General features: G+C 40.7%; 1 protein-coding gene across 7 annotated transcripts in view; it reads right to left on the bottom strand.

Moving 5' to 3' along the window:
* EHBP1 (EH domain binding protein 1) overlaps window positions 1–19,891 on the bottom strand; it is a 228,255-nt gene that overhangs the window by 191,691 nt on the left and 16,673 nt on the right. For all 7 annotated transcript variants that reach the window (XM_074864301.1, XM_074864302.1, XM_074864305.1 and 4 more), the window contains exon 3: window positions 4,774–4,831. In XM_074864301.1, the coding sequence (XP_074720402.1) occupies window positions 4,774–4,831 (58 nt within the window). The remainder of the gene's footprint in view (window positions 1–4,773; window positions 4,832–19,891) is intronic.

Genomic DNA, 19,891 nt, shown 5'->3' with positions numbered 1-19,891 from the left:
AATTCTGTCAGGCTCTCAGAAGCAAGTGCAAATTTGATTCTTCAGAGGTGTATAATTCAACCAGAAGCCCATATGTGTTCACAGAAATAGCAGAAATTACCTCCTTGACATCATGACAACATCTCTTTTCAAATTGAAATTTCTTAGTTCAAAGCCTTGAAATGTGAGAGCATCTCAGTGAAATGAAGGTAAACATATTTATAACACATTTTCCCCTTGTTCTACACTAGAACAAAGACATTCCTCCCCCACTCAAAAAAAAAAAAAAAAAAAAGAGGCAAGTCCAAATCCCAAGGCCTGAAAACCCAGGGGCAACATGCCAGTGTCAGGATACCAAAGAGGAAGACTTAAGCAAGTCCACTGCTACAAGCTCCACATTCTTTAAGCTATGGATGCTGGAAACCATCTACATGAGGCTTGAAGAGTTGAGGCAAGCCCCCACCTACCTGATTTTGACAAAAGACAGCATTTGCACCAGCAGATAGGTTCCCTCCCTCCCCAAGCTGAAAGTTCATTTTAGTTCTAGGATTGCTCAGTAATTCTGCCAAATACAGCAAGACTGCAAATCACCATTTTCTGTAAACTCCTGGCACACACAATGAAGATGCCCAACCATACAGAGCCATCTGGTCTTGACACACCTCTTGAAAAGCATCGAAATCAGACTTGCCCAGAGAGAGGGGAACCCAGAATAGAGCTGTAAGAAACTTAAATCTGCATTAAGGTCAGTAACTGCTGGATAAATTTATGGTCCTGTATCCATCCATCAGACTGCCCTTTCAACGCTCTTTCTAAATGGTTACGGCTTTTCATTTGCAATGCTTTAAAACTTACTATAATTTAACATATCTACAGCTCCTATCCTATGTTTCCCACAGTAGCAATTAAAATATGCAGACTCCTGCACATGATGTCTCCCATTATTTCTTCTAATTGAGGGACCACTGAAGTTTATTTGGGAAGAAAGTATGTGGGCCAGAAATCATATCAAAAATCATAGAAAACCACAAAAATAAGGACTTCAAAAGACATCAAGAATTCAACTTTCAGCTCAACAGTATCTTAAGGTTACATTAGTTAAGCAGGCCAGTTTCAGTATACATTCATACCACCATCATACCATCTTCCAAGTTGCACCACATTTTTTGATGATCTATCTCTTGCACTTTCCCAGTACAAGAGAGACATGGAGCTACTGGAGACAGTCCAGCAGAAGGCCATGAAAATGTTTAAGGGACTGGATCATCTCTCATAGGAGGAATAGCTGAGACAGCTGGGACTGTTTGACCTGGAGAAGAGAAGGCTCAGGGGAATCTTATAGGGCAGTCTTTATATACCTGAAGGGAGGGTGCAAAGAATACAAGAGTCAGGCTCTCCTTGGTGGTGCCCAGTGACAGGACCAGTCAGTGGGCAAAAAGTGAAACAGGAGGTTCCCTCTGAACATCAGGAAACACTTTTTCACCATGAGGGTGACCAAGCACTGGCACAAGCTGCCCTGAGAGGTTGTGGCGTGTCCCATCTTGGAGATATTCAAAAGCCATCTGGACAGAGTCCTGGGCAACCACCTTTAGGTGGCCCTGCTTAAGCAGACGGGTTGGACCAGATGACCTCTTCCAATCTCAACCATTCTGGGAGTCTGTGAGTCAGGGCTATCCCTCTTTATCCCTAATGATCTGAAAAATCCAGAAAATAAATCATAACCTCCAAAGAAGTCTTTACAACATCTTTACAGTAAGGTAAGGCCTCATCCCTCTCCTCCTCCTTCTCAAAGAAGCTGAAAAACATAGAAGATTATTAATGCTTTGTACTTACTGAGCCCAGCACCCATCAAAAGTAAAATAAGAGGAAATATTCATTTGACTTGCTTCCAAGAAAGCAATTAGATGAAACAAATATGTTGAATAAAGTATTTTACTGGCAGGATGACTAAGAGATCAAGAACATTTATTGATCTACAGTCTTGGACCCAAACAGCTGAAATCACATCAACTACCTAAGCTTTAAAATTAACTCTACCCTCTGCCCAGGCCTCAGGGCCACTCAGCCTCTTTCAAAGTACCTTTGTGGGATCTTAGTAAGCATCAATTAATTAGTTAGCAAAAGACTTTTCTGAGTCTCAGGTAAATCTGTCAGTTTATCCAAGAGTTGCTTCTACTGCCTGGTGATCAAAAGAGAGGACATTCATGGGAGGACATAGTCTGGAACTTTATGGTCCAGCTGAAAAAACTTCAAGCCCAAAAAGCTGAGCGAGTGTCAGAAAATCCTCTCACCTCAATGAAATGTTGCCATTGGAGCCTACAGCATCATGGCCATAACACCAGACGCAGAAGCCCATCACTTCACAAAGACCTACTGGACTTTTGTTATGGCTTCTGTTTCTGAACATATTCTGAATCTCAACAAACCAGTCATTCATGGACAAATACCTCGCTTTTCACTGGGCTTTTTAGAGTTACAATGCTTCTGTAAATACTGAATTTACTGTTCTATATTCTCTTTTCTCTTTCTGTTCTACAGAAATCAAATGAAAATAAAGTAGAAAAGTTATCATAGGGTAAGCCACAACAGACACCATACATCAGCAGTTACTACCTAAATATACACCATGCAACAAAATCACGGTAACTTGAGCTAGATTATCCTTCGATGAAAGAGGAATAGTCTGACTGACTTTGCTGAAGAGTACAAACATGGAACAGCAGCAGTTACCTTGGAAAAGGTGCCAGACTAAGTTCATAACCTTGCTTACTCACAAGGTAACACCTTTGGGTTCTCATACCCTAAAGCAGAATTTAGGATGCACACACTGGAGTAGGCATTTGGTTGTGCAGTTACTTTCAGTCAGATAAAACAGCTTAGACCTCAAATTAAAAGATACAGCAAATATGCATGACAACCAGAAAAAGTAGTCAGAAAAAGAGTGGTAAAACCCCCCCCCCAAAAAAAAACTACTCCCCTCTCCGGAGTAGTGTAGGAAACTGCGTATCACATTTTCTAAACATTTAAGTTCTTCAACATATAATTATTTCATGATATCTTATCTATCGTGGGTGCCCTCTCTCCACCATCCTAGAGTTCTTGGAAGTATCATTTTGAGTTACATGCATACACCAAAAAAAGGAGCTTAGACCATCTCTATTTGAGTGAAGCATTAAAGAATTATTAAAAGGCTGAGCTCAAGACCACTTGCCATAAACCTGACCAGGGTCAGAGGCAAGAGCTATGGGGAGAGGGAATGAGCAAGTATGGCTGAGTCATCTTGAAGAGGAGATGCTCCCGGGAAGGGAGGAAAATAGCACACACTCCTTCCCCCTGCAAACCTGCCCAGTAGTTAGGACACTCTTTCCTGGCTCATTTGTGTTGCCCTTCACAAATTTTTGGACAGATGGGGGACAGTCCTACACAGGAAGACACAATGCAACAAAACAAATCCTGCAATACAACCAGTGTTCAAAGGCCTTGCCTGCTGTACGCATGAAATAGGCTCCCCACCTCCGTAAGCAACAACTGACTGCTAGGATTGACAACAGATTTTACTCTTACTAGTCAATAATACCGCACCCTAAGAAGACATTGTCCTTAGACAGTGTGGAGGTTTAGAAATGCTTGCCATTTGTTTCAATCTCAGTGTAAATGGAGAGTGTTGTGGGGTTTTTTTATGCTTTGTTTTCTATGGAAACCAAGCCACACACCGAGACTGTCTCGCCTTTCCCTTCAACCCAGACCCAAAGGAGGCTCCACAGAGGCTAACTGCATCTTACTGTCAGAGCAGTAAAATTCAGTAGTCTAGACAAACTGAGCAGCATTTAACAAATAGACAGTAATCTCATAAGGCTTTCAGATTTTGTACTGCAGGAAGAAAAGGAAGGTGAAGCTCACAGAAGAGAGGGCTACTCTGCTTGAAAATTTCTGCACATCAAAAAAGCAAACCACATGCAAGACAAACTTCATGAATGCCCAAATACTGGGCAGACTTCACTTAGAGCTTCCCTTTCCTTAGGCTACCAAGTCATTACAGAATCACAGAATCAACTAGGTTGGAAAGGACCTTGAAGATCATCCAGTCCAACCATTGATCTAACACTGCCAGTTCCCATCTACACCATATCTCTCAGCGCTATGTTGACCCTACTCTTAAACACCTCCAGGGATGGGGACTCTACCACCTCCCTGGGCAATCCATTCCACTGCCTAATAACCCGTTCTGTAAAGAAATACTTCCTGACATCTAGTCTAAACCTTCCACAAAACACAAATTCACAGGCTTCCTCACAGTGTTTGTGGAAGTAAAATGTTAAAATTTAATTCAAGTATACACTACTAGATGAAAGAGCCTGCATTCATTCTTACTGGTTTGTAGTATTTTCTAGTTGTGAAATAGCCTCTTATTCAGACTTCATCTCCCTACTGCAGCGATGTCAGATTCTTTATTACTTTTTTTTTATTATTATGTTTAATACACTTCTAGTAGTGAAACAGATTCTCCTTTCTAATTAGGTCTAGCAATTAATAACTGAAATTGAACTGATGATGATACAGTTCTGCTAAACAAATAACCAAAGCTGAAATCAGGGTTAAGTGTTTCCATAAATTAGTGTTGACATCAACAGCAGCTTATTTTGAACTTTGCATCTAAACTGAGTTAAAAAGAAAAGAAAAACAATTTAAATATTTCTCATTTATTTGGCTGCTCCCCACACTCAAGAAACCAGTCCCTCAAACAGATGACCCTTCTTATCATTGAAGTTGGGACTTATTAAGAAATCAACCAACCTTAGAGGATTTTCTTCGGCTTCTTCTTGTCCAAACCACCACTAGTTTATCTGGCTGCCTGTTGAAGATAAGGAAGAAACAGCTTAATTTAGAACAAGATCAATACGTAAACAATCTATAATAAAACTCTTGCAATATATAATCACATCCTTAGTGGATACATTATCTCTTAAAAATAGCCCATCTAAAAACCACTCTCAGCATCAGTCATTTAATAGGAAAAATAATGTGTATTTATAGAAAAAGGCTGTCCTCCAATCCACACACTAATGTCATTGTTCTCCTCCTGCTCTCCTTGCCTGTGGGCATCTCCCCAGAGCCAGCAGCACACCTGAGCAGGAACTCTTCCATGGGGCAGAGAACAGGATCCAGCCTCTTTAAAGACACCTTGAAAACAATCTGATACCCAAAATAAACATCAGTGCAAATTCTAATTTGAATTTCTACACAGACATATTGAAAAGGTAATGCTAAGTAGCAAAGAAAACAGGCAATTTAACTTTTGCATCCCCAAAAAGATTATTTTTTCTACTTGAATACCTCTAACAACAAGAACAATCAAGTATTACTCCTCAAAATCTCCTTGGACAACCACAGACAGGTAAATCGGCGCTTCCTGAACTTCTACTCAGAAGGACAAACACGTTGAAACTCAGTGTGGCTCTCCAAGCAATTGTTTATTTGGTATTTGTAATGAATGTAGATGGAAACCTCAATAAAGGATACTTTCAATACAAATTATTTTCTCTTTAAATTTCTTAAGATTTATTTCTTGGCTAATAGTTACAGCCCTATTACTTCTACGTTATTAGTTTCACAGTTGTCTCGGTGATTTTTGATATTGACTTAACTTCCAGGCTTTTTTTTTTTTGGCCCATGATACACTTCCTACCTTATGACCACATTTCTGGTCCCACTTCCAGACCCAGGACCCCTCTTCCAGAGACTCCTGACCCTCCATTCTGGCTTTGTTTTCTGGCTGATGACCCAAATTCCAACAACAATCCTGACTGCAAATCCACCCACAGATGGTTTTTCAATGAAGTTCACATCTCCACTTAAAAGTACTAAACCTGCAACTCTGCCTGGCAAAAAAGTGCTACTCAGATTTTTGAGACACTGGTATAAGAATCCTTGCCTTTCTAAAGCCACAGAAAACCCTCTTTCATGTTAAAAAAGATCATGGGGGGAAAAAAATGGATGTAACTGAGGAAAAGTCAAGATATAATGTGCTCAAATCATTATTAAAAGATGCACCCCAAAAAAATCCACGCAAGTATTCTGAATAAAAAAAAGCAGTGTTCATACTGCTATCCTAGTATTTCATCACAGGGAGACTATCTACTTCATAACCAACTTTTCAAATGAAAATCCAACTGTTTTAATAGTCATTTTAAGCACTGAAGTGCTGGCCACCGTGTTATATAACTTCCCACTGAGCTGTTCGTTTCTGCAGGCTACAATAAAGCTAATACTCCACCTATGATTTATATTTAAACTCAGCAGAACTAAAGTTCTTCTGAAAAACAGAGTTAAAGATAGATCCCACCTTACTCCTTTAATATATTCCTTAACTTCCAGGTTGGGATAAACTGAAAGTGAAATAGCCTACTGCATTTTAAACTGTGTAAATTCACTCTTATGGCTTGTTTAGGTGACCTAAAGTGTAGGTTTGCTCTGCTTGATGCTTCTCCTGTAAAATCTAGCTTGGTAATGAGGTCATGTTGTACTTCAAAAGCTCTTTGCCCACTTGGGGTCAGATGTGAGGTTCTCATCTGTTGGCACACAGCCCCATTCACTTTGATGGGAGCTGTGTTTGTGTCACCAGGAAAAAACAACACCCCCAAGCAATTTCCTTGAAGCAAAGAAATCCAAACCCATGCCTACGATAAACAACTTTTTCCAGAGTTATTTCACTTTGCACTTTAAAGCTGACTTATTTCAGAAACTAGCTCATCAACCAAATTCAATTTAACCTTGACTCATTCTCCTAAGCTTGCCTCTGAGTACAAAAAAAATGCCAAAAGCAGGGGAAGGTGGGGAAGGGAAGGAAAAATTAAAAAAAACGTGAAAGGAAGATGCATTTCTGCAGTACCAGTGGCTACACTGAGGACAACCCTCCCTCAGAGTGGGACTCTGTGTCCCAGGAGTCACAAATAAGAGCTTCAGTAGGAAAAGGCAGAACACCACCTGCAGAGATTAACGGGAAGAGCACAATTCCACACTGCCACCAGCTCTTCACCTCTTCTCCCTCTCATCTGAAGGGATACAGTACTCAGCAACATGTCTCTTCCCTATTTCTTCTCGCCAGGTCAGCCAGCCACTACACTTGTGGTGGCCTTGGCCTGCTCGGGTGTACAGGAACACCAGCCAGCCAAAACATGTAAGAGACAAGAAGACATTCTTCATGGTATACTCAGTAGATCATGAAAAAATTGAATTCCCACACATGGATTTCAAGAGTAAATTTCCACAGGTTTCCATCAGAAGAGCACTCAGGTCTCCAGAGGTCCTGTGAGGGAGGCTAAGAAGGATCCTACACAGGTCACTTCCTTTCTGGCAGCTCCAGATCAGGTAACGGTGATGCTGCTTTGTCCCTCTAGATATGTTTTGATCTTGTCTTATTTATCTTGGCATCAGAATGGATTTTTTCTTACAATGGCACTGGATCATCTCCCCAGAGGTAAAACAAGACACAAGCTGCAAAAGCAAAGCAGCACACCCAGCTCCATGTGGTGCCAACATCTAAACCAGGCCGCCAGCCCCGGTGGAGATGGCCCAAGAACATTTATACGCATGTGCAAACAAATGGGCCAAGAGAAGCAAGGGAGCAAAGCAAAGTGAGGAAACAGGAGGAGCGTCAGTGTTAGCGCCAAAGCAAGTTGATTCAAATTAGGAATGAATCCACACCTGCAGTCCTACAACACAGATAATTTTTCTGGAAGAGACTCACGGCTATCCCAGATGCCTCAAAAAAATAAAAAGAGTGAAGAAGAAGCTATATGTAGACACAACAGAGTTACTCTGAAAAACTAAGTAGCATAAAACAATTGTCAGGTATTGACAAGCCTCAATTCAGAAATGCCTCCCAGTCTGGACAAGGGAAAAATAAATTAAAAAAAAAAAAAGCAGAGATGGGCAGTTAAACATGACAGTCATCTCCTGTGATACTGCTGTGTGTGTGTCGTGTTGGTAATTGACCTTACATTTAATTCTAATTCTCTCATTTAATTTTAAAGTGTGCCGTTGCTTGCTTGGCTTTACACAGGTTGTCAGAGACAGCTGGCGCTTCAATGCTGGAGACCTGCGTCTGCATCACATACACACAGTTGTCACCAAGCCTGGATTTATTTCCAAATTTTGAAAAACTCCCTTGGCCAGGAATATAAAGACACACACTACCATGAAAAAGCCAACTAGAGTCTCAATTTTGAGCCACACTGATGGGAGAGCACACGCAGCACTTACTCCCCTAGGCTCCTTCACTGGTATATTTATTTTGTTAAGTACTGAGTATACTTTGCTCCTTCAGCTTCAAGTATGAGAGAAATCCACATCCAGAGGTACTTTGCCAAAATAAAACGAGGAAGGCCATCACAATATGGGGACAGAAAATTTAGCAAAATGGAATGGGGAGAGAAGGAAAGAGAAGAAAATATCCCAAAGGATGAGTTTCCCTACTGAGCATACCACATGCTTAACTGAAAACAGAAAGAACAGCAGTTTTTCTAAGGGATTTTCTTCAAGAAAGTCACAAACCCAAGATTTTAAAAATATCTCCATAGAACTGTTTTACAAACAAAGCCAGGAGCAACCTTCTCTTTCACAATCTGTTCATTGCTCTTTTATGCCAATATACTTCTAGAAGAAAAAGCTCAGCTCATATTTTAATCAGGAAATTTGCATTCAAGGTTATTAGTGATGTCTCAGTGCTAGGAAACAGCCAAAACCACATAATGTAGTTTGCTTGTTTAAAGCATTTAATATTTTCCTACTTCAGACTTCTCCCCTCCTTCAACATCATAAACCTGGGCTGCTCATTAACCAGCAATAAAAGCAAATAAAAATCACTTCTAAAGAATTAGGCTGAAGACCAGTTTTGTAAGTTTACAAGTTTACTTTGTAAACTCGGAGATCATTGCAAATACAAAATCCACAATGGTGCAAGACAAATAAATATTAATGGTCAGCTATAAAAAAAAAAGTTTCCTGTGCTGCATGAACAGTATTTCTTATTCCTTTAATCCCACCAGCTTTTAGATAGTCACTTACTCAGCTCCAACAAAGCCAGTACGTTTAAGGTAAGGAACAACACACCGCTAGCCCTAAGACGATGGGGTTGGAGTGGAAGAAAGAACTGGGCTGTAGCTGAACAGCTACGTCTCCACGCTAAGTAATTGCTTCAATCTAGACAATTCAACACCACCAGCCTTTCAGCGCGAGTATTTCATACTGTACTGGAATCTAAGACGATTGCCTCGGCGGTGCTTTGCGTTTCACCCCATGCCAGTACGCAGCATTGCCAAAGCAGCGGCAGATCCCTGGAAGGGGGAGCCGAAGGAAATCACCAGCACTGGGGTGTCAGACACTGCCACCATGAAAGGCAGGGACCCAGCAGCAGGTACTGAGAGATCATATTTTATAAAGCCTACCATAAACTTGCATTTGTTACTTACTCATTTTTGTGTGGTTCACAAGGAACTATTCCCAAAAAAAGGCCGTTTATAGCAGTAAACTTATTGTAGTATTTACAAGTGAAACGTACTCAGCAAAGAAGCAGGGAAGATTATGATTTCAAAGTTTGTGACTCAGAAAAAGAGCTTCATTGCTGCCCTGCATACCAAGTAACTAAAATGAGCTTTAAAATGCAGATTAATAAAACATCTATAATTCAAAACCATGCCTGCTTTTCCTGACAGATGGAAGCCATGATTCTGGTATCTTCAATTCTCCTGTTGAAACAACTGATTAATTAAATAAATAACTAACTAAATAACAGAACCAGACTTTGCCATATCCACAATTATTACATAAAGTAATAAAAACATTCCACAGACTGGAAAAAACTATGTCATCTGATCATCACCTTATATGCCACAAATTTCACTGACTGAGAAGGAGGTTGTGCAAGATTCAAGGTCTTCTGGGGTTTGGTTTGCTCATTCCAGGAAATATTTGGCACAATATTTTGATTACAGAACTCTCCAAATATCATTTGTGAAAGAAGGACATAAAAGGTATTGGTTTCCCGTTAGCTTGTTTTGTAAACCTTTTAGCAGAAGCAGATAACATTAACCAGGACCTATTTCTTCACCTAACTTATCATTTGATAACAAAAAAAAAACCCGCAGAAGACTCATGTTTAGATGCTGCTGCTGGAAAGAATTGCAAATGCACTTAACTTTAATTATGGACACTGAAGCCAATGGCAAGACTAACAACCTTTTGTGAAAGAAAATAGTAACAGTATTTGTTTGTAACAAGGTATCATTGTATTTAAATAACAGTCAATAATCTTCTATGTAATGGACAAGGTATCTTTTTTGTAGAGGTCCCTTTTTCATCTGTACACAGACACACTACAGCCTGCATGTTTGTTTTGGCCTCAAATTCCCTAAGTGCTGGGGTTTGGCCCCCCCCCCTTTTTTTTTTTTTTAGTTGAGCTTGTTTTATTCTTACTATGTTTGATTTGAACTGCATTAATTATTACGGGCTGCTAGACTACTCTTGTGAAGCAAGCCCAAAAGAGTATAATTAACAAGAGAAGCAGCAGTGTGAGCACAATAGCATGCAGATGCACCTATTGAAGGATAAAAACAATTACTTGAGGAGTAATGTCAAAGTACTTCTGATAAGTTTGTTGGTTTTGGGTTTTTTTTAATAGCCTTTTGTCCTCTCTGCATTGTGCATACCAGCACAATGTGCCAGGTTTTCATTAGGAACCAATCCTCCCTCCCCACCAGCACACAGCTTTCTACATGACTGCTGGAATGCTATCAAGGCTAATAGTCTCTTAAAAATAAATGTGATGAGTTCTATACCACCATTAATTCAGGATGAACGTTACTTTTCCTCATTTTACAGGTAATTACTTTGAAAAGCTCTCTTTGCAGTGCAGTCTTCTGCACTGGGACCTATGCTATGGCATACATTACCATTAGTCAAGGAACTAATCAAGCAATGGCCTTTCACGAGCCTTGTACCAAGTTTTTTTTCCTTCAGAATTTCCTGTTGGTCACGATCAATGAAATTCTATGGCTGCCTACAACTCTGGGAAGCGCAGTCGAGTCACCACCGATGCTTTAAACAGGCCTAGAGACACTGGTAAGAATTATGTCATGTGTTGATGCACTTGCCAGATGAGTCCTCTTGCTGAGTGAAGGTACAACACTGATTGCAAAAGCCAGAAACATTAAGAAGAAAATAAAATGCCGTGCAGATAAAAGCCATCTGAGCTAATGATAAGATGAAGTACATTACGAGATGAAGCTTTGCATTTCAGGAAGGGGTTTGGGGTTTCCACGGAGGAAGTTAAGGGTATTCAAAACACTCTGTACCCAGACATCGTCCAGCGTAGTTGTACAAGATGCCAGGACACATCCACCAGCAAATTAAGGTAGGATGGCTGCCACGTTCACCTGGTCTAGCCTGTCTGCTCCTACTTCACTGCAGATTCCTGCGCAAGGCCTGTGAACAGACTTCTGAACCATCTCACAGCATTACCACGTCAGACTACCTGAATCAAAACAACAGTCTCAACCTAACACATCGCGGAACAAGCATCAAGCCCCTAAAACAAGAAAAAGCTTGTTCTTCCCTCTAGTCTTCCCATCTAGTCTTAATAAGGCTAGGAAATTTCAAGAAAGTTATCATTAAAACAGGCATAGCAAGAAGATACCATAGCTGAGATCCCTCCACTTCTGCATCTTCACTTTCTATGCTTAACACAGGAAATTCCTGCTTCCTTTCTTCCCACCAGAGGTCTCTACATATTTTTTCAAGACTACACAAACTGTCAAAGGACCAGGATTTTCCTTGTGAACTGAATTTTAGGTTTTTTTAGTACATCTGCAGCTAAATGGATTGACCTCTACAAGACTTATGTCTCAAGATTATGCTTTGCTTTTCAAAAGACGCTTCAGTCTGGCTTTGCTTGCTTTAAACAAAAAAGGGACAAAGCGAGACATTACGACTGTTTTACAAGTGCAGTCAGACCTACTGAATCTGCACAGCATCTATTTGCGAGGCTGAGCGTGGAATGTGTAATATGTACTGCTGATGACTTGGTTTTCTTAAACCAAACACAAACGAAGTTTGCAGAATGAGCTGGATTAAACAAAGCCCAAGTTCATCCATTATTCAGACCAAGCGACAAGGACAGATTCAGCTTCATTTTTCAAGGAGTTATTGCAGCAAAGAATCTTGAGCAAAACAAACTCAACAGGACTATCTAGCAAAATACTTTCCTAAAGATTTTTGCAACATAATTTTATATTGTAGAACATACAAACTGACCCTAGTCTTCAGAAATGGTGTTCTTTAACATCCTTTTGGCAGTAACAGGAGAATGCCTTGACTAGTCCCTGAATTTTGTGTCACATCCATCTGCCCTCCACGTAGAAGCTTTCTTTGCCTGATCCAATTTAGCCTTGCTTGTCCCAAGGAGGGGTTAAGCGTACTGCACCAGAAGGACCAAGTGGATCTCTTATCTCACTCTCCTGTACTCATGGACACTCCCCTTAAGCAGACATTTATGCAGCAATGCTTAGTCCTCATGCTTACACTAGACATCCTAGCACACCAGAGCTTCAAAATACCTCCCAATACCCTATAACAAACAATGCCTACAAAAAACAAGCGCTGCTGAAGGCCACCTAAAGGCTTGCACGTAATACCAACCTCCCCAGTTGAGTAAGTTCAGAGCATTAGACCACCATGGAACACAGTTCAGGTTTTTGTGCGTGGCTAGCAGGAGCTCAGGCTAACTGGCCGGGAAGAGCAGTGGCTAAGGGAGCACTTGGACAAACCTTAAATGGAAAGAGTGGAGCGTGTTGCTTTATAGTGGAAAGTTCACAGGAGCCTACCATGAGTCAGATCTTTCTCAGATGCCGATTTTCCTTTTTACGTTCTTTTTTCAGAATATTTAGTCTTCTACATTTTAACAATAATGGATCAATGTTTTTTAAAAAAGCTATCAGTTTAGACTTGATAGGTTATTCCTCCCGAGCAGCGCGTGGCAAGAGCAGGCACTACGCAAACCTGCTCGCGCAGCCCACCCAGTCCTGACCCACTGTGAGCTTGCGGTTCTGATCCTCTTCCCTGCAGAGCTGGGGCCTGACAACTGCCAAGTGAATAAACACAAACCAGTTAGAAATCAAATTCATTTTCACCTTATGTGTAACAGTGCATTTGAAAGCTGGTTTAAGAAGGTGAAGTGCTAGACCATCTATCTGCTAAACTCAAGTGCTGAAGGCAGACCTCCATACACCCAGTCTCCACATCCTGCACTTCCTTAAGGAGACACAAGCATCAGCATTATCTGCCCCTCTCTTCATGAATGTCCATGTCCATTGTGGTGTAAAACAATAAAACAGATTAGTAACAAGGGAAACACAGTTTTAGCCAAATTGAGCAAGTAAACCAGGAATTTTGAATTCGAATTCCAGCTCCTGTCCCCACTGACTATACATCCTTCAGAAAATTTTAAGACAGACATTGAGCAGCATCAACCCTCCCTTTGATTTTAGTCATGCTCCATGACCTACCTATCTATAGACCAAAGATAGTATCTCCATACAACAATGTACGTGCATTACTGAGGATACCTTAAACTATTGTGTGTTATCCCTTCTTACTTTGAAGCACTGCAAGTTTGTTAGATGTATTCTCACAATAAAAAGTGCAAAAAGCAAAACTAAAATGAAACTCTGACTGACAAATGCTGCCTGAAACATAGCTTCAACCCATCAAAAACAAATGCCCACATTAAACAATATATTTCTGTACTAAAAATATGCAAGACACTTCCCGGCACACCATTGTCAGTTTTAATCAGACCCCATTACAAAACAGATCCTATTCCATTTTGCATAATTTTTTTTTTTCCAAATAGCATTCGAACAGAAGGCCCTTCTGTTTTTCAATCTGGAAACAGTAGAGGAAAAATAATTTATTTTTCTGCAATTCCCGCAGAACAGAAGAAAAGCATGTATCTTTCACCAAAACCATGGTGTTAGGAAATTGAACTATTCACAACAGAATCTTCTTCCTCTAATTTGTCTAAAATAGATTTAAGAAATTCTGCATAGTCTACTATGAGTAATTAAAGAAAAGGATGATCTTTGCTGTCCTTTCTGCCTCGAAGAGTTTCACATTCACACACAGATTGACTTCTGCTCCACAGAGATTCCAATGTCCATGTTAGTACTCCGACAAAGCAAGTCAGCAGTGACAGTGCATTAATGTCCATCCTCCTCTCCTTGCAATCCATGGACTCATCCTGAAGAAAATTACAGTTCAGCATGGGCAGGAGTAAGAGAATCTGGCTTTTAAAGCTCCCTTCCAAACCAACAACACCAGGGTTTTCATGTTTGGTTTTGTTCCTTAAGGCCATGTTTTGGATTACAAAAAGCAACTTTTATTGTTGGAAGATACACAAAAATTGTGAACATACTAAAGGTTTCCGAGTGGGCAGCAAGCACAGAATGGTACCAGATTGTTGTGTTTGTCTAAAGAGAAAGTTCCTATCACCTGCCTCAGGTGCCCAGATTACAGGACTGAGATGCTTATACAGTAATCAGTGGTTTTAATTAAAAAGACTGATACCTATGAAGAGCAAATGAGCACTAAAACAGTAGTCTGCTTCTTCAATACTGGAAAGTTTGAAAAGCTTGAATATATGCTTGAAGCCATAAAAACAGTGCAAACTCTTGATTTACACTGTGAAGAAGATTGTAGCCTAGCACCAGGTGGCATGACACAAGTATACAGTAAGCTAAGGGGCAGATCTAAGGTATGCTGTGTCCATACAGGGAGCAGTGTGGAAGGGCCAGTATGACACAAACTCACACTTAGTTTTCTAAACGATGACTTTACTGAGCCCTAAATTAATCCACATTTATTCTAAGACATGGACATTCCTGGCCCACGCACAATGAGCTCTCCAATTAAAGGTTCTTCATCTGTCAGCGGCCTCCTTTTGCTTTTGCAAATTAATATCACAAAGAGGGAAGAAAAAAAAAAAAAAAAAAGGAGGGGGGGGCGGGGAAGTGAAACATTACATGCTGTGCTAGCTCCTTTCCCCTATCTCTGCCCAGGAGACCAGACTTTGCAAATACTGTCAGGTGCTCTCAGTCACTGCCATACCACAGATACGGTATCAAGAAGTATGAACTCACTTTTGGGGAAGGAGGGTGTTGAAAGATGAGATCTTGAACTGCTTTCTCAACTCTGATTCTGGCATCACCTTGGCTGTATGGCCAACCACAGGATTATGAATCGCCCGCTTTCAGCAAAGCGCCCAGTTACCTGGAGGAACACTCCTCAATAGCTGGAGCACTGGTGGAAATAACACATCTTTCTGCCACCCTTCAGGGGCACAAAACTAGAAGATTTTACCAACTGCAATAATGCACCAGCTACTGGAAATCCATGGAGCAGCTAGAGCATCAAAACACCACAGAGAAACATGGGAACTTTGCATTTAAAATTGGGTCCCAAAGTCACACACTTGCACACTAAGGAAAACAAAATGCCCCAAAGCCTCTACAGACCTCGTCCTCTTCAAGCTTAATGAGGCCTTCAAAATGTAAAAAACAAGCCAGCGTGATAAATTTTGTAGCAGTAAGCTATACACAGATAGTTTTCAAAATTAAATCTATGATTTTCTTGCATGTTAAGAAAAAACATTAATTACCAGAGTTAAAAACGTTTTGCATGTGCTTTCCAAGGAACTGTCATAGGCCACTAGAAATTGCCACTACCATCTCCCATGAGATGCCCCATTTCATATTGGTGGCTTTTCATGAGCTGCTTTAAGATGGAGGTATGGCCGTAAGAAGTGAAATTATTTCATCAGTATTTACAGCTAAGTAACTGTTCCAAAGACTGCAAAATTAGAACTACTCCTCTTCCTGCTCAATCTGTTTAATTAAGTTGTTACATTGCTTCCAAGCTGCCTCCTGAAACAGAAGTTAACACTTCTGATTACAGAAGTCAATCTCAAAAGCAACACCATTTATTTCTATTTATAGATCACCAAGTCTTCCCCTAGAATCGTATATTCAAAGTCTAAAAATTTATATAATTTTTAGTAAGTTAAACTGGCCAAGCCTTTTAATTAAGGCCCTCAAAGTCACACCCCTGGCTCATATCCAGCAGCAATTATTGGCTAAGAAAAAATGCATGTTAACTCATGGATACACAAGAGACCAAGCAAAACCTCCTGCCAACACTAGGGACTGGATATGGTAAACAAAACAAAAAAGAAAAATTTCTTAACTGAAAGACTTCTATTTCTATTTTGAAACGTAAAAAAAAAAGATCTTACAGCTTTTAAAAATTGGAAAATATTTTGAAAATACCAGGCTTCCTAATTTGCAGATGAAGTGATGAAACATTTCTATTTCAAGGTCAAAAAAACCTGAAAACACCAACTAAGGACCTAAACAGATTTTGCTAATAACTGCTGTTTGTAAGATGCCCAACAGCAATCTGAACTAAACTGTAACTAATTATTTCAACTGGAAACTAGCAGCATATTTAATATGACTGTTTTAAAGCATGGGTTTCAATTAAAAAAAAAAAACAAAAAAACAAAAACCCAGAACCTACAGTATAGCTGAATTCGTGCTGATGCTGAAAATGCACAAAGAAATTACATCTTTCAGACAGCCAGGTTTTTTGTTTGTTTGTGGTGGTTTGTTTTTTTAAAATAATCTTCCCATATGATATTTTTCCGTTACAACCTGATCTAGCTTTCACTCAAGCCAGACACTGCTACAAACAGAGCTAGGTCAGCCCTTTGGCTCAGCATCCCTACAGAAGAACCTAAGAGTAGTGGTCCTTCACATTTTTTTCCAGTACACCAAGCTGAACCTACTCTCCTTTGAAAAGCTTACAGCTGGTTACTAACATCCAACAGGACATGCTTCAAGGTACAAAAGGTCCTTTGCATCCTCGAAATTTTTTTTGTGATATAAAGTGTTAAAAATGAACACTGCCCTTTCCTTGCTTACGGTCTCAACGAAGACGTATAGATACCACCAGTATCAACAGTTTCAAAGTCTTAAATTGGCCTTTTGCTACCCGTCACACATCAAGTTTGAAACTGGAGACTAAACCTAGTCGCTACGCTGACTACCGTGCTGCTCTCTCCCTGTGCTGTCATGGCTGGTATTTTATATCAACTAAAAATAGAATCCATACCCTCTCCATCCTATAGTGAAATGCCTGATTGTGTTTTAGCCTGATGGCTGCTTTAGTTAGCTGATGTATCTTAGTATGGGGTAGCTGTAAAGTAACATCTGCAGCCACAGAAGAGACTCCTGGATGCTGTCCAGATTTTTTATTAAGTGGATTTGATGTCTTGCAGGCTGGATTCCAGTCTTGTACCATTAAATGAGGCAAAGGGATAAAGAAACACAGGCCCTCTATCCCATAGAGCACACAGCTTAAAAGATTAAGTAATTTTGTCTCACCCTAGATTTCAATTTTACTCTAATTTAAAATTTTTTTATCTATAAACACAAATGTGTCTGGTGTGAAAAGCAGTTCTCCTTGGAAGCAGAAAGGTGAATAAAAAGAGAGGCTAGGTTAGTTCCTGGAGCAAAATACACTCTTAATCTTGCAAAGTGCTGAGAGACATCCACTCCAAGTAAAATACAAAGCCTCTCAAACTTACTGCAACACCTAGTTGTGCCACGTGAAGAACGGTATCCTTACAGTGAAAGGCAAAAATCTCCTACCAGATTAAGTGCTGCAGGATCTGGCACTAGATGAGGATAAACAGGAAGAAAAATTTTAATTTCAAGCTTTTAGAAGGGTATTACAGTAAATGAAATGAAGTTACTGTAAATGATTACATTTCAAATTGGAGCTTTAATACATTTGCCTAGTTAGGGTCAAAGAAGCCTAATGAATAAAATCCACTCTGTAAACTAACCATCAAGGGAATGGGAATCAATTTTAGCCGTGCAGAGTTCACACAGAGCACTGAGGGGGAAAACCAGTTATGTGCAGCGTCATCAACACAGACAATAGAGATGCGTGGGCACACAAACTCCTTGGATTCTGCAAAATAATATTTTCTGCATATTTCAGCGTATTTGATATAAAATGCACTTTTCATCTTTAAAACAAACAAGGCTCAAAAGTTGAACGCTGCAAAATTTTAACATACTTCTGGAGCATTCAGATGGAACATCAGCCTTGGCAGGGCCAGCGTTGCACACGCGTGTGCATGCCCACGCTCCAGCAGTACGAGCGCTTCAAAATGACGGGCAGGCCCGTGGAGGAACACTCAGGAAAATGAAGCTCACCGGGCTACCACAGCGAAGAGCAAATCCTGAATGAGTGCATTCACAGGAGAGTTCAGCACGGCTTTATTTATGCACTTCATGCTTTAAGTCAGCTCTCCTCAACTTTTCCAGTTTCTAAGCATAGACAAGACCTTACACAAAACACTTATCTCAGCTTGATCTGTTAATTCAACCTTGTCTCTTGGGCTTTGACAGATGAGCGCTGGCATATCTAGCTCTTGCTGTTTAACACTTTACCCCGCACAGTACCGATCCCGTCTCAACCGCTTTTCTTCTGTGGAAAAACCGCTTTTCTGTCCTCAGCGCTGCAGCTCTCACTTGGACCTGACCTGGACGAAGGCAGAGAGGCAACCTAGCAGGCCAAAGCCTTTCACCCCTTCCATGGTGAGTCAGAGCTCTTGTTTCTCACTGTTCTGGCTGAAAAGCTAGTGCTCAGTTTTAACATATACAGGGTTTGGGTTTGTTTGTTCTGCAGCCAGACAAGCAATATAGTACCAAATGAGGTGTGAATTTACTCATTCATTTCAATGCAGTTAATGTTCAAAGATGCTTTGGGTCACTGAAACCCTCAAACATCAAAGCCAATGAAAAGAAGTGTTTTGGAGAAAATTATTAAGTCAAAGTGTAAACCAGAGCCAGACTTTTGGCTTCTGTAATATCACCACATCACTGGAACAATGCAAAGAAACCTTTAAGTTCCCCAAAAGGAGCAGGGCGGGATTCCCCACGGCAGCTGCATATGCCAGAACCTGATGTGCTTCCACTCACACCCAGGCAGCACAGCAGCTTCTCCTCTGCCCCTGTGACATCCAGCCTCCGATCTGCAAGACCCTTCTGTAAAGACACACAGTAAATCCAGAGCATCCAAGCCATGTCCAATGCATGGGGTCCATTCCCAGCAGCATGTATGGGCACAGAGTTTTCCCTGAGGCAAGCAGACCAGCGTGTGCCGCCCGTATTCCCAAGGGGCTGACAGTCTTCCGCCATCCCACAAATGAAGCACATCCCTCAGCAACAGGGTGACAGAAGGTGGCAGAGCAGAAATTGGGGCCAGGAGGGCCAAAGCATAGACGAGCTCTCGCATCCGACACTTCCCACTTTACCTAACATAAATGAACCTCAGGATTTGAAGACAGATGCAGGTTCCCTCTTTCCCTCAGCCGTAGTCTCCCTTCCCCCTCTTACCTCTCCTAAGACATGGATAGGCATCATGCGCACCCGGGGATCTTAGAGCTGGAACACCCAAAGGGAGGAAAAAAGGTTCAAACAAAGAGAAAATATCCATAAGGTGAAGATGATATGTGGCCAGCTTCATCACATAAATAACAGCACCAGAGATAGAACAGGTACCTACATTTTCCTTCTGGCTTTGAATCATTTGATTTCTGTACAATCCTAGTCTTCAAGAATCAGCTATGAACCTGCCTGGCAATTCTGAAACAGGCAATGGAGGTTTGCTTCTCTCAAGAGAGTCAGAGTCAAGGACAGACAGAGAGTCTGTCTCTGACCAAACTCTGAGCGGTTCTTGCAGTTTAGCCTCATAAATATTTCAAAGGTCTCATGTGCTACCTACCCTATCT

This window comes from Strix uralensis, chromosome 3, assembly GCF_047716275.1.
Source record: "Strix uralensis isolate ZFMK-TIS-50842 chromosome 3, bStrUra1, whole genome shotgun sequence".
In the NCBI taxonomy this organism is placed as follows: domain Eukaryota; kingdom Metazoa; phylum Chordata; class Aves; order Strigiformes; family Strigidae; genus Strix; species Strix uralensis.
This window is presented reverse-complemented; position numbering and strand designations above follow the sequence as displayed.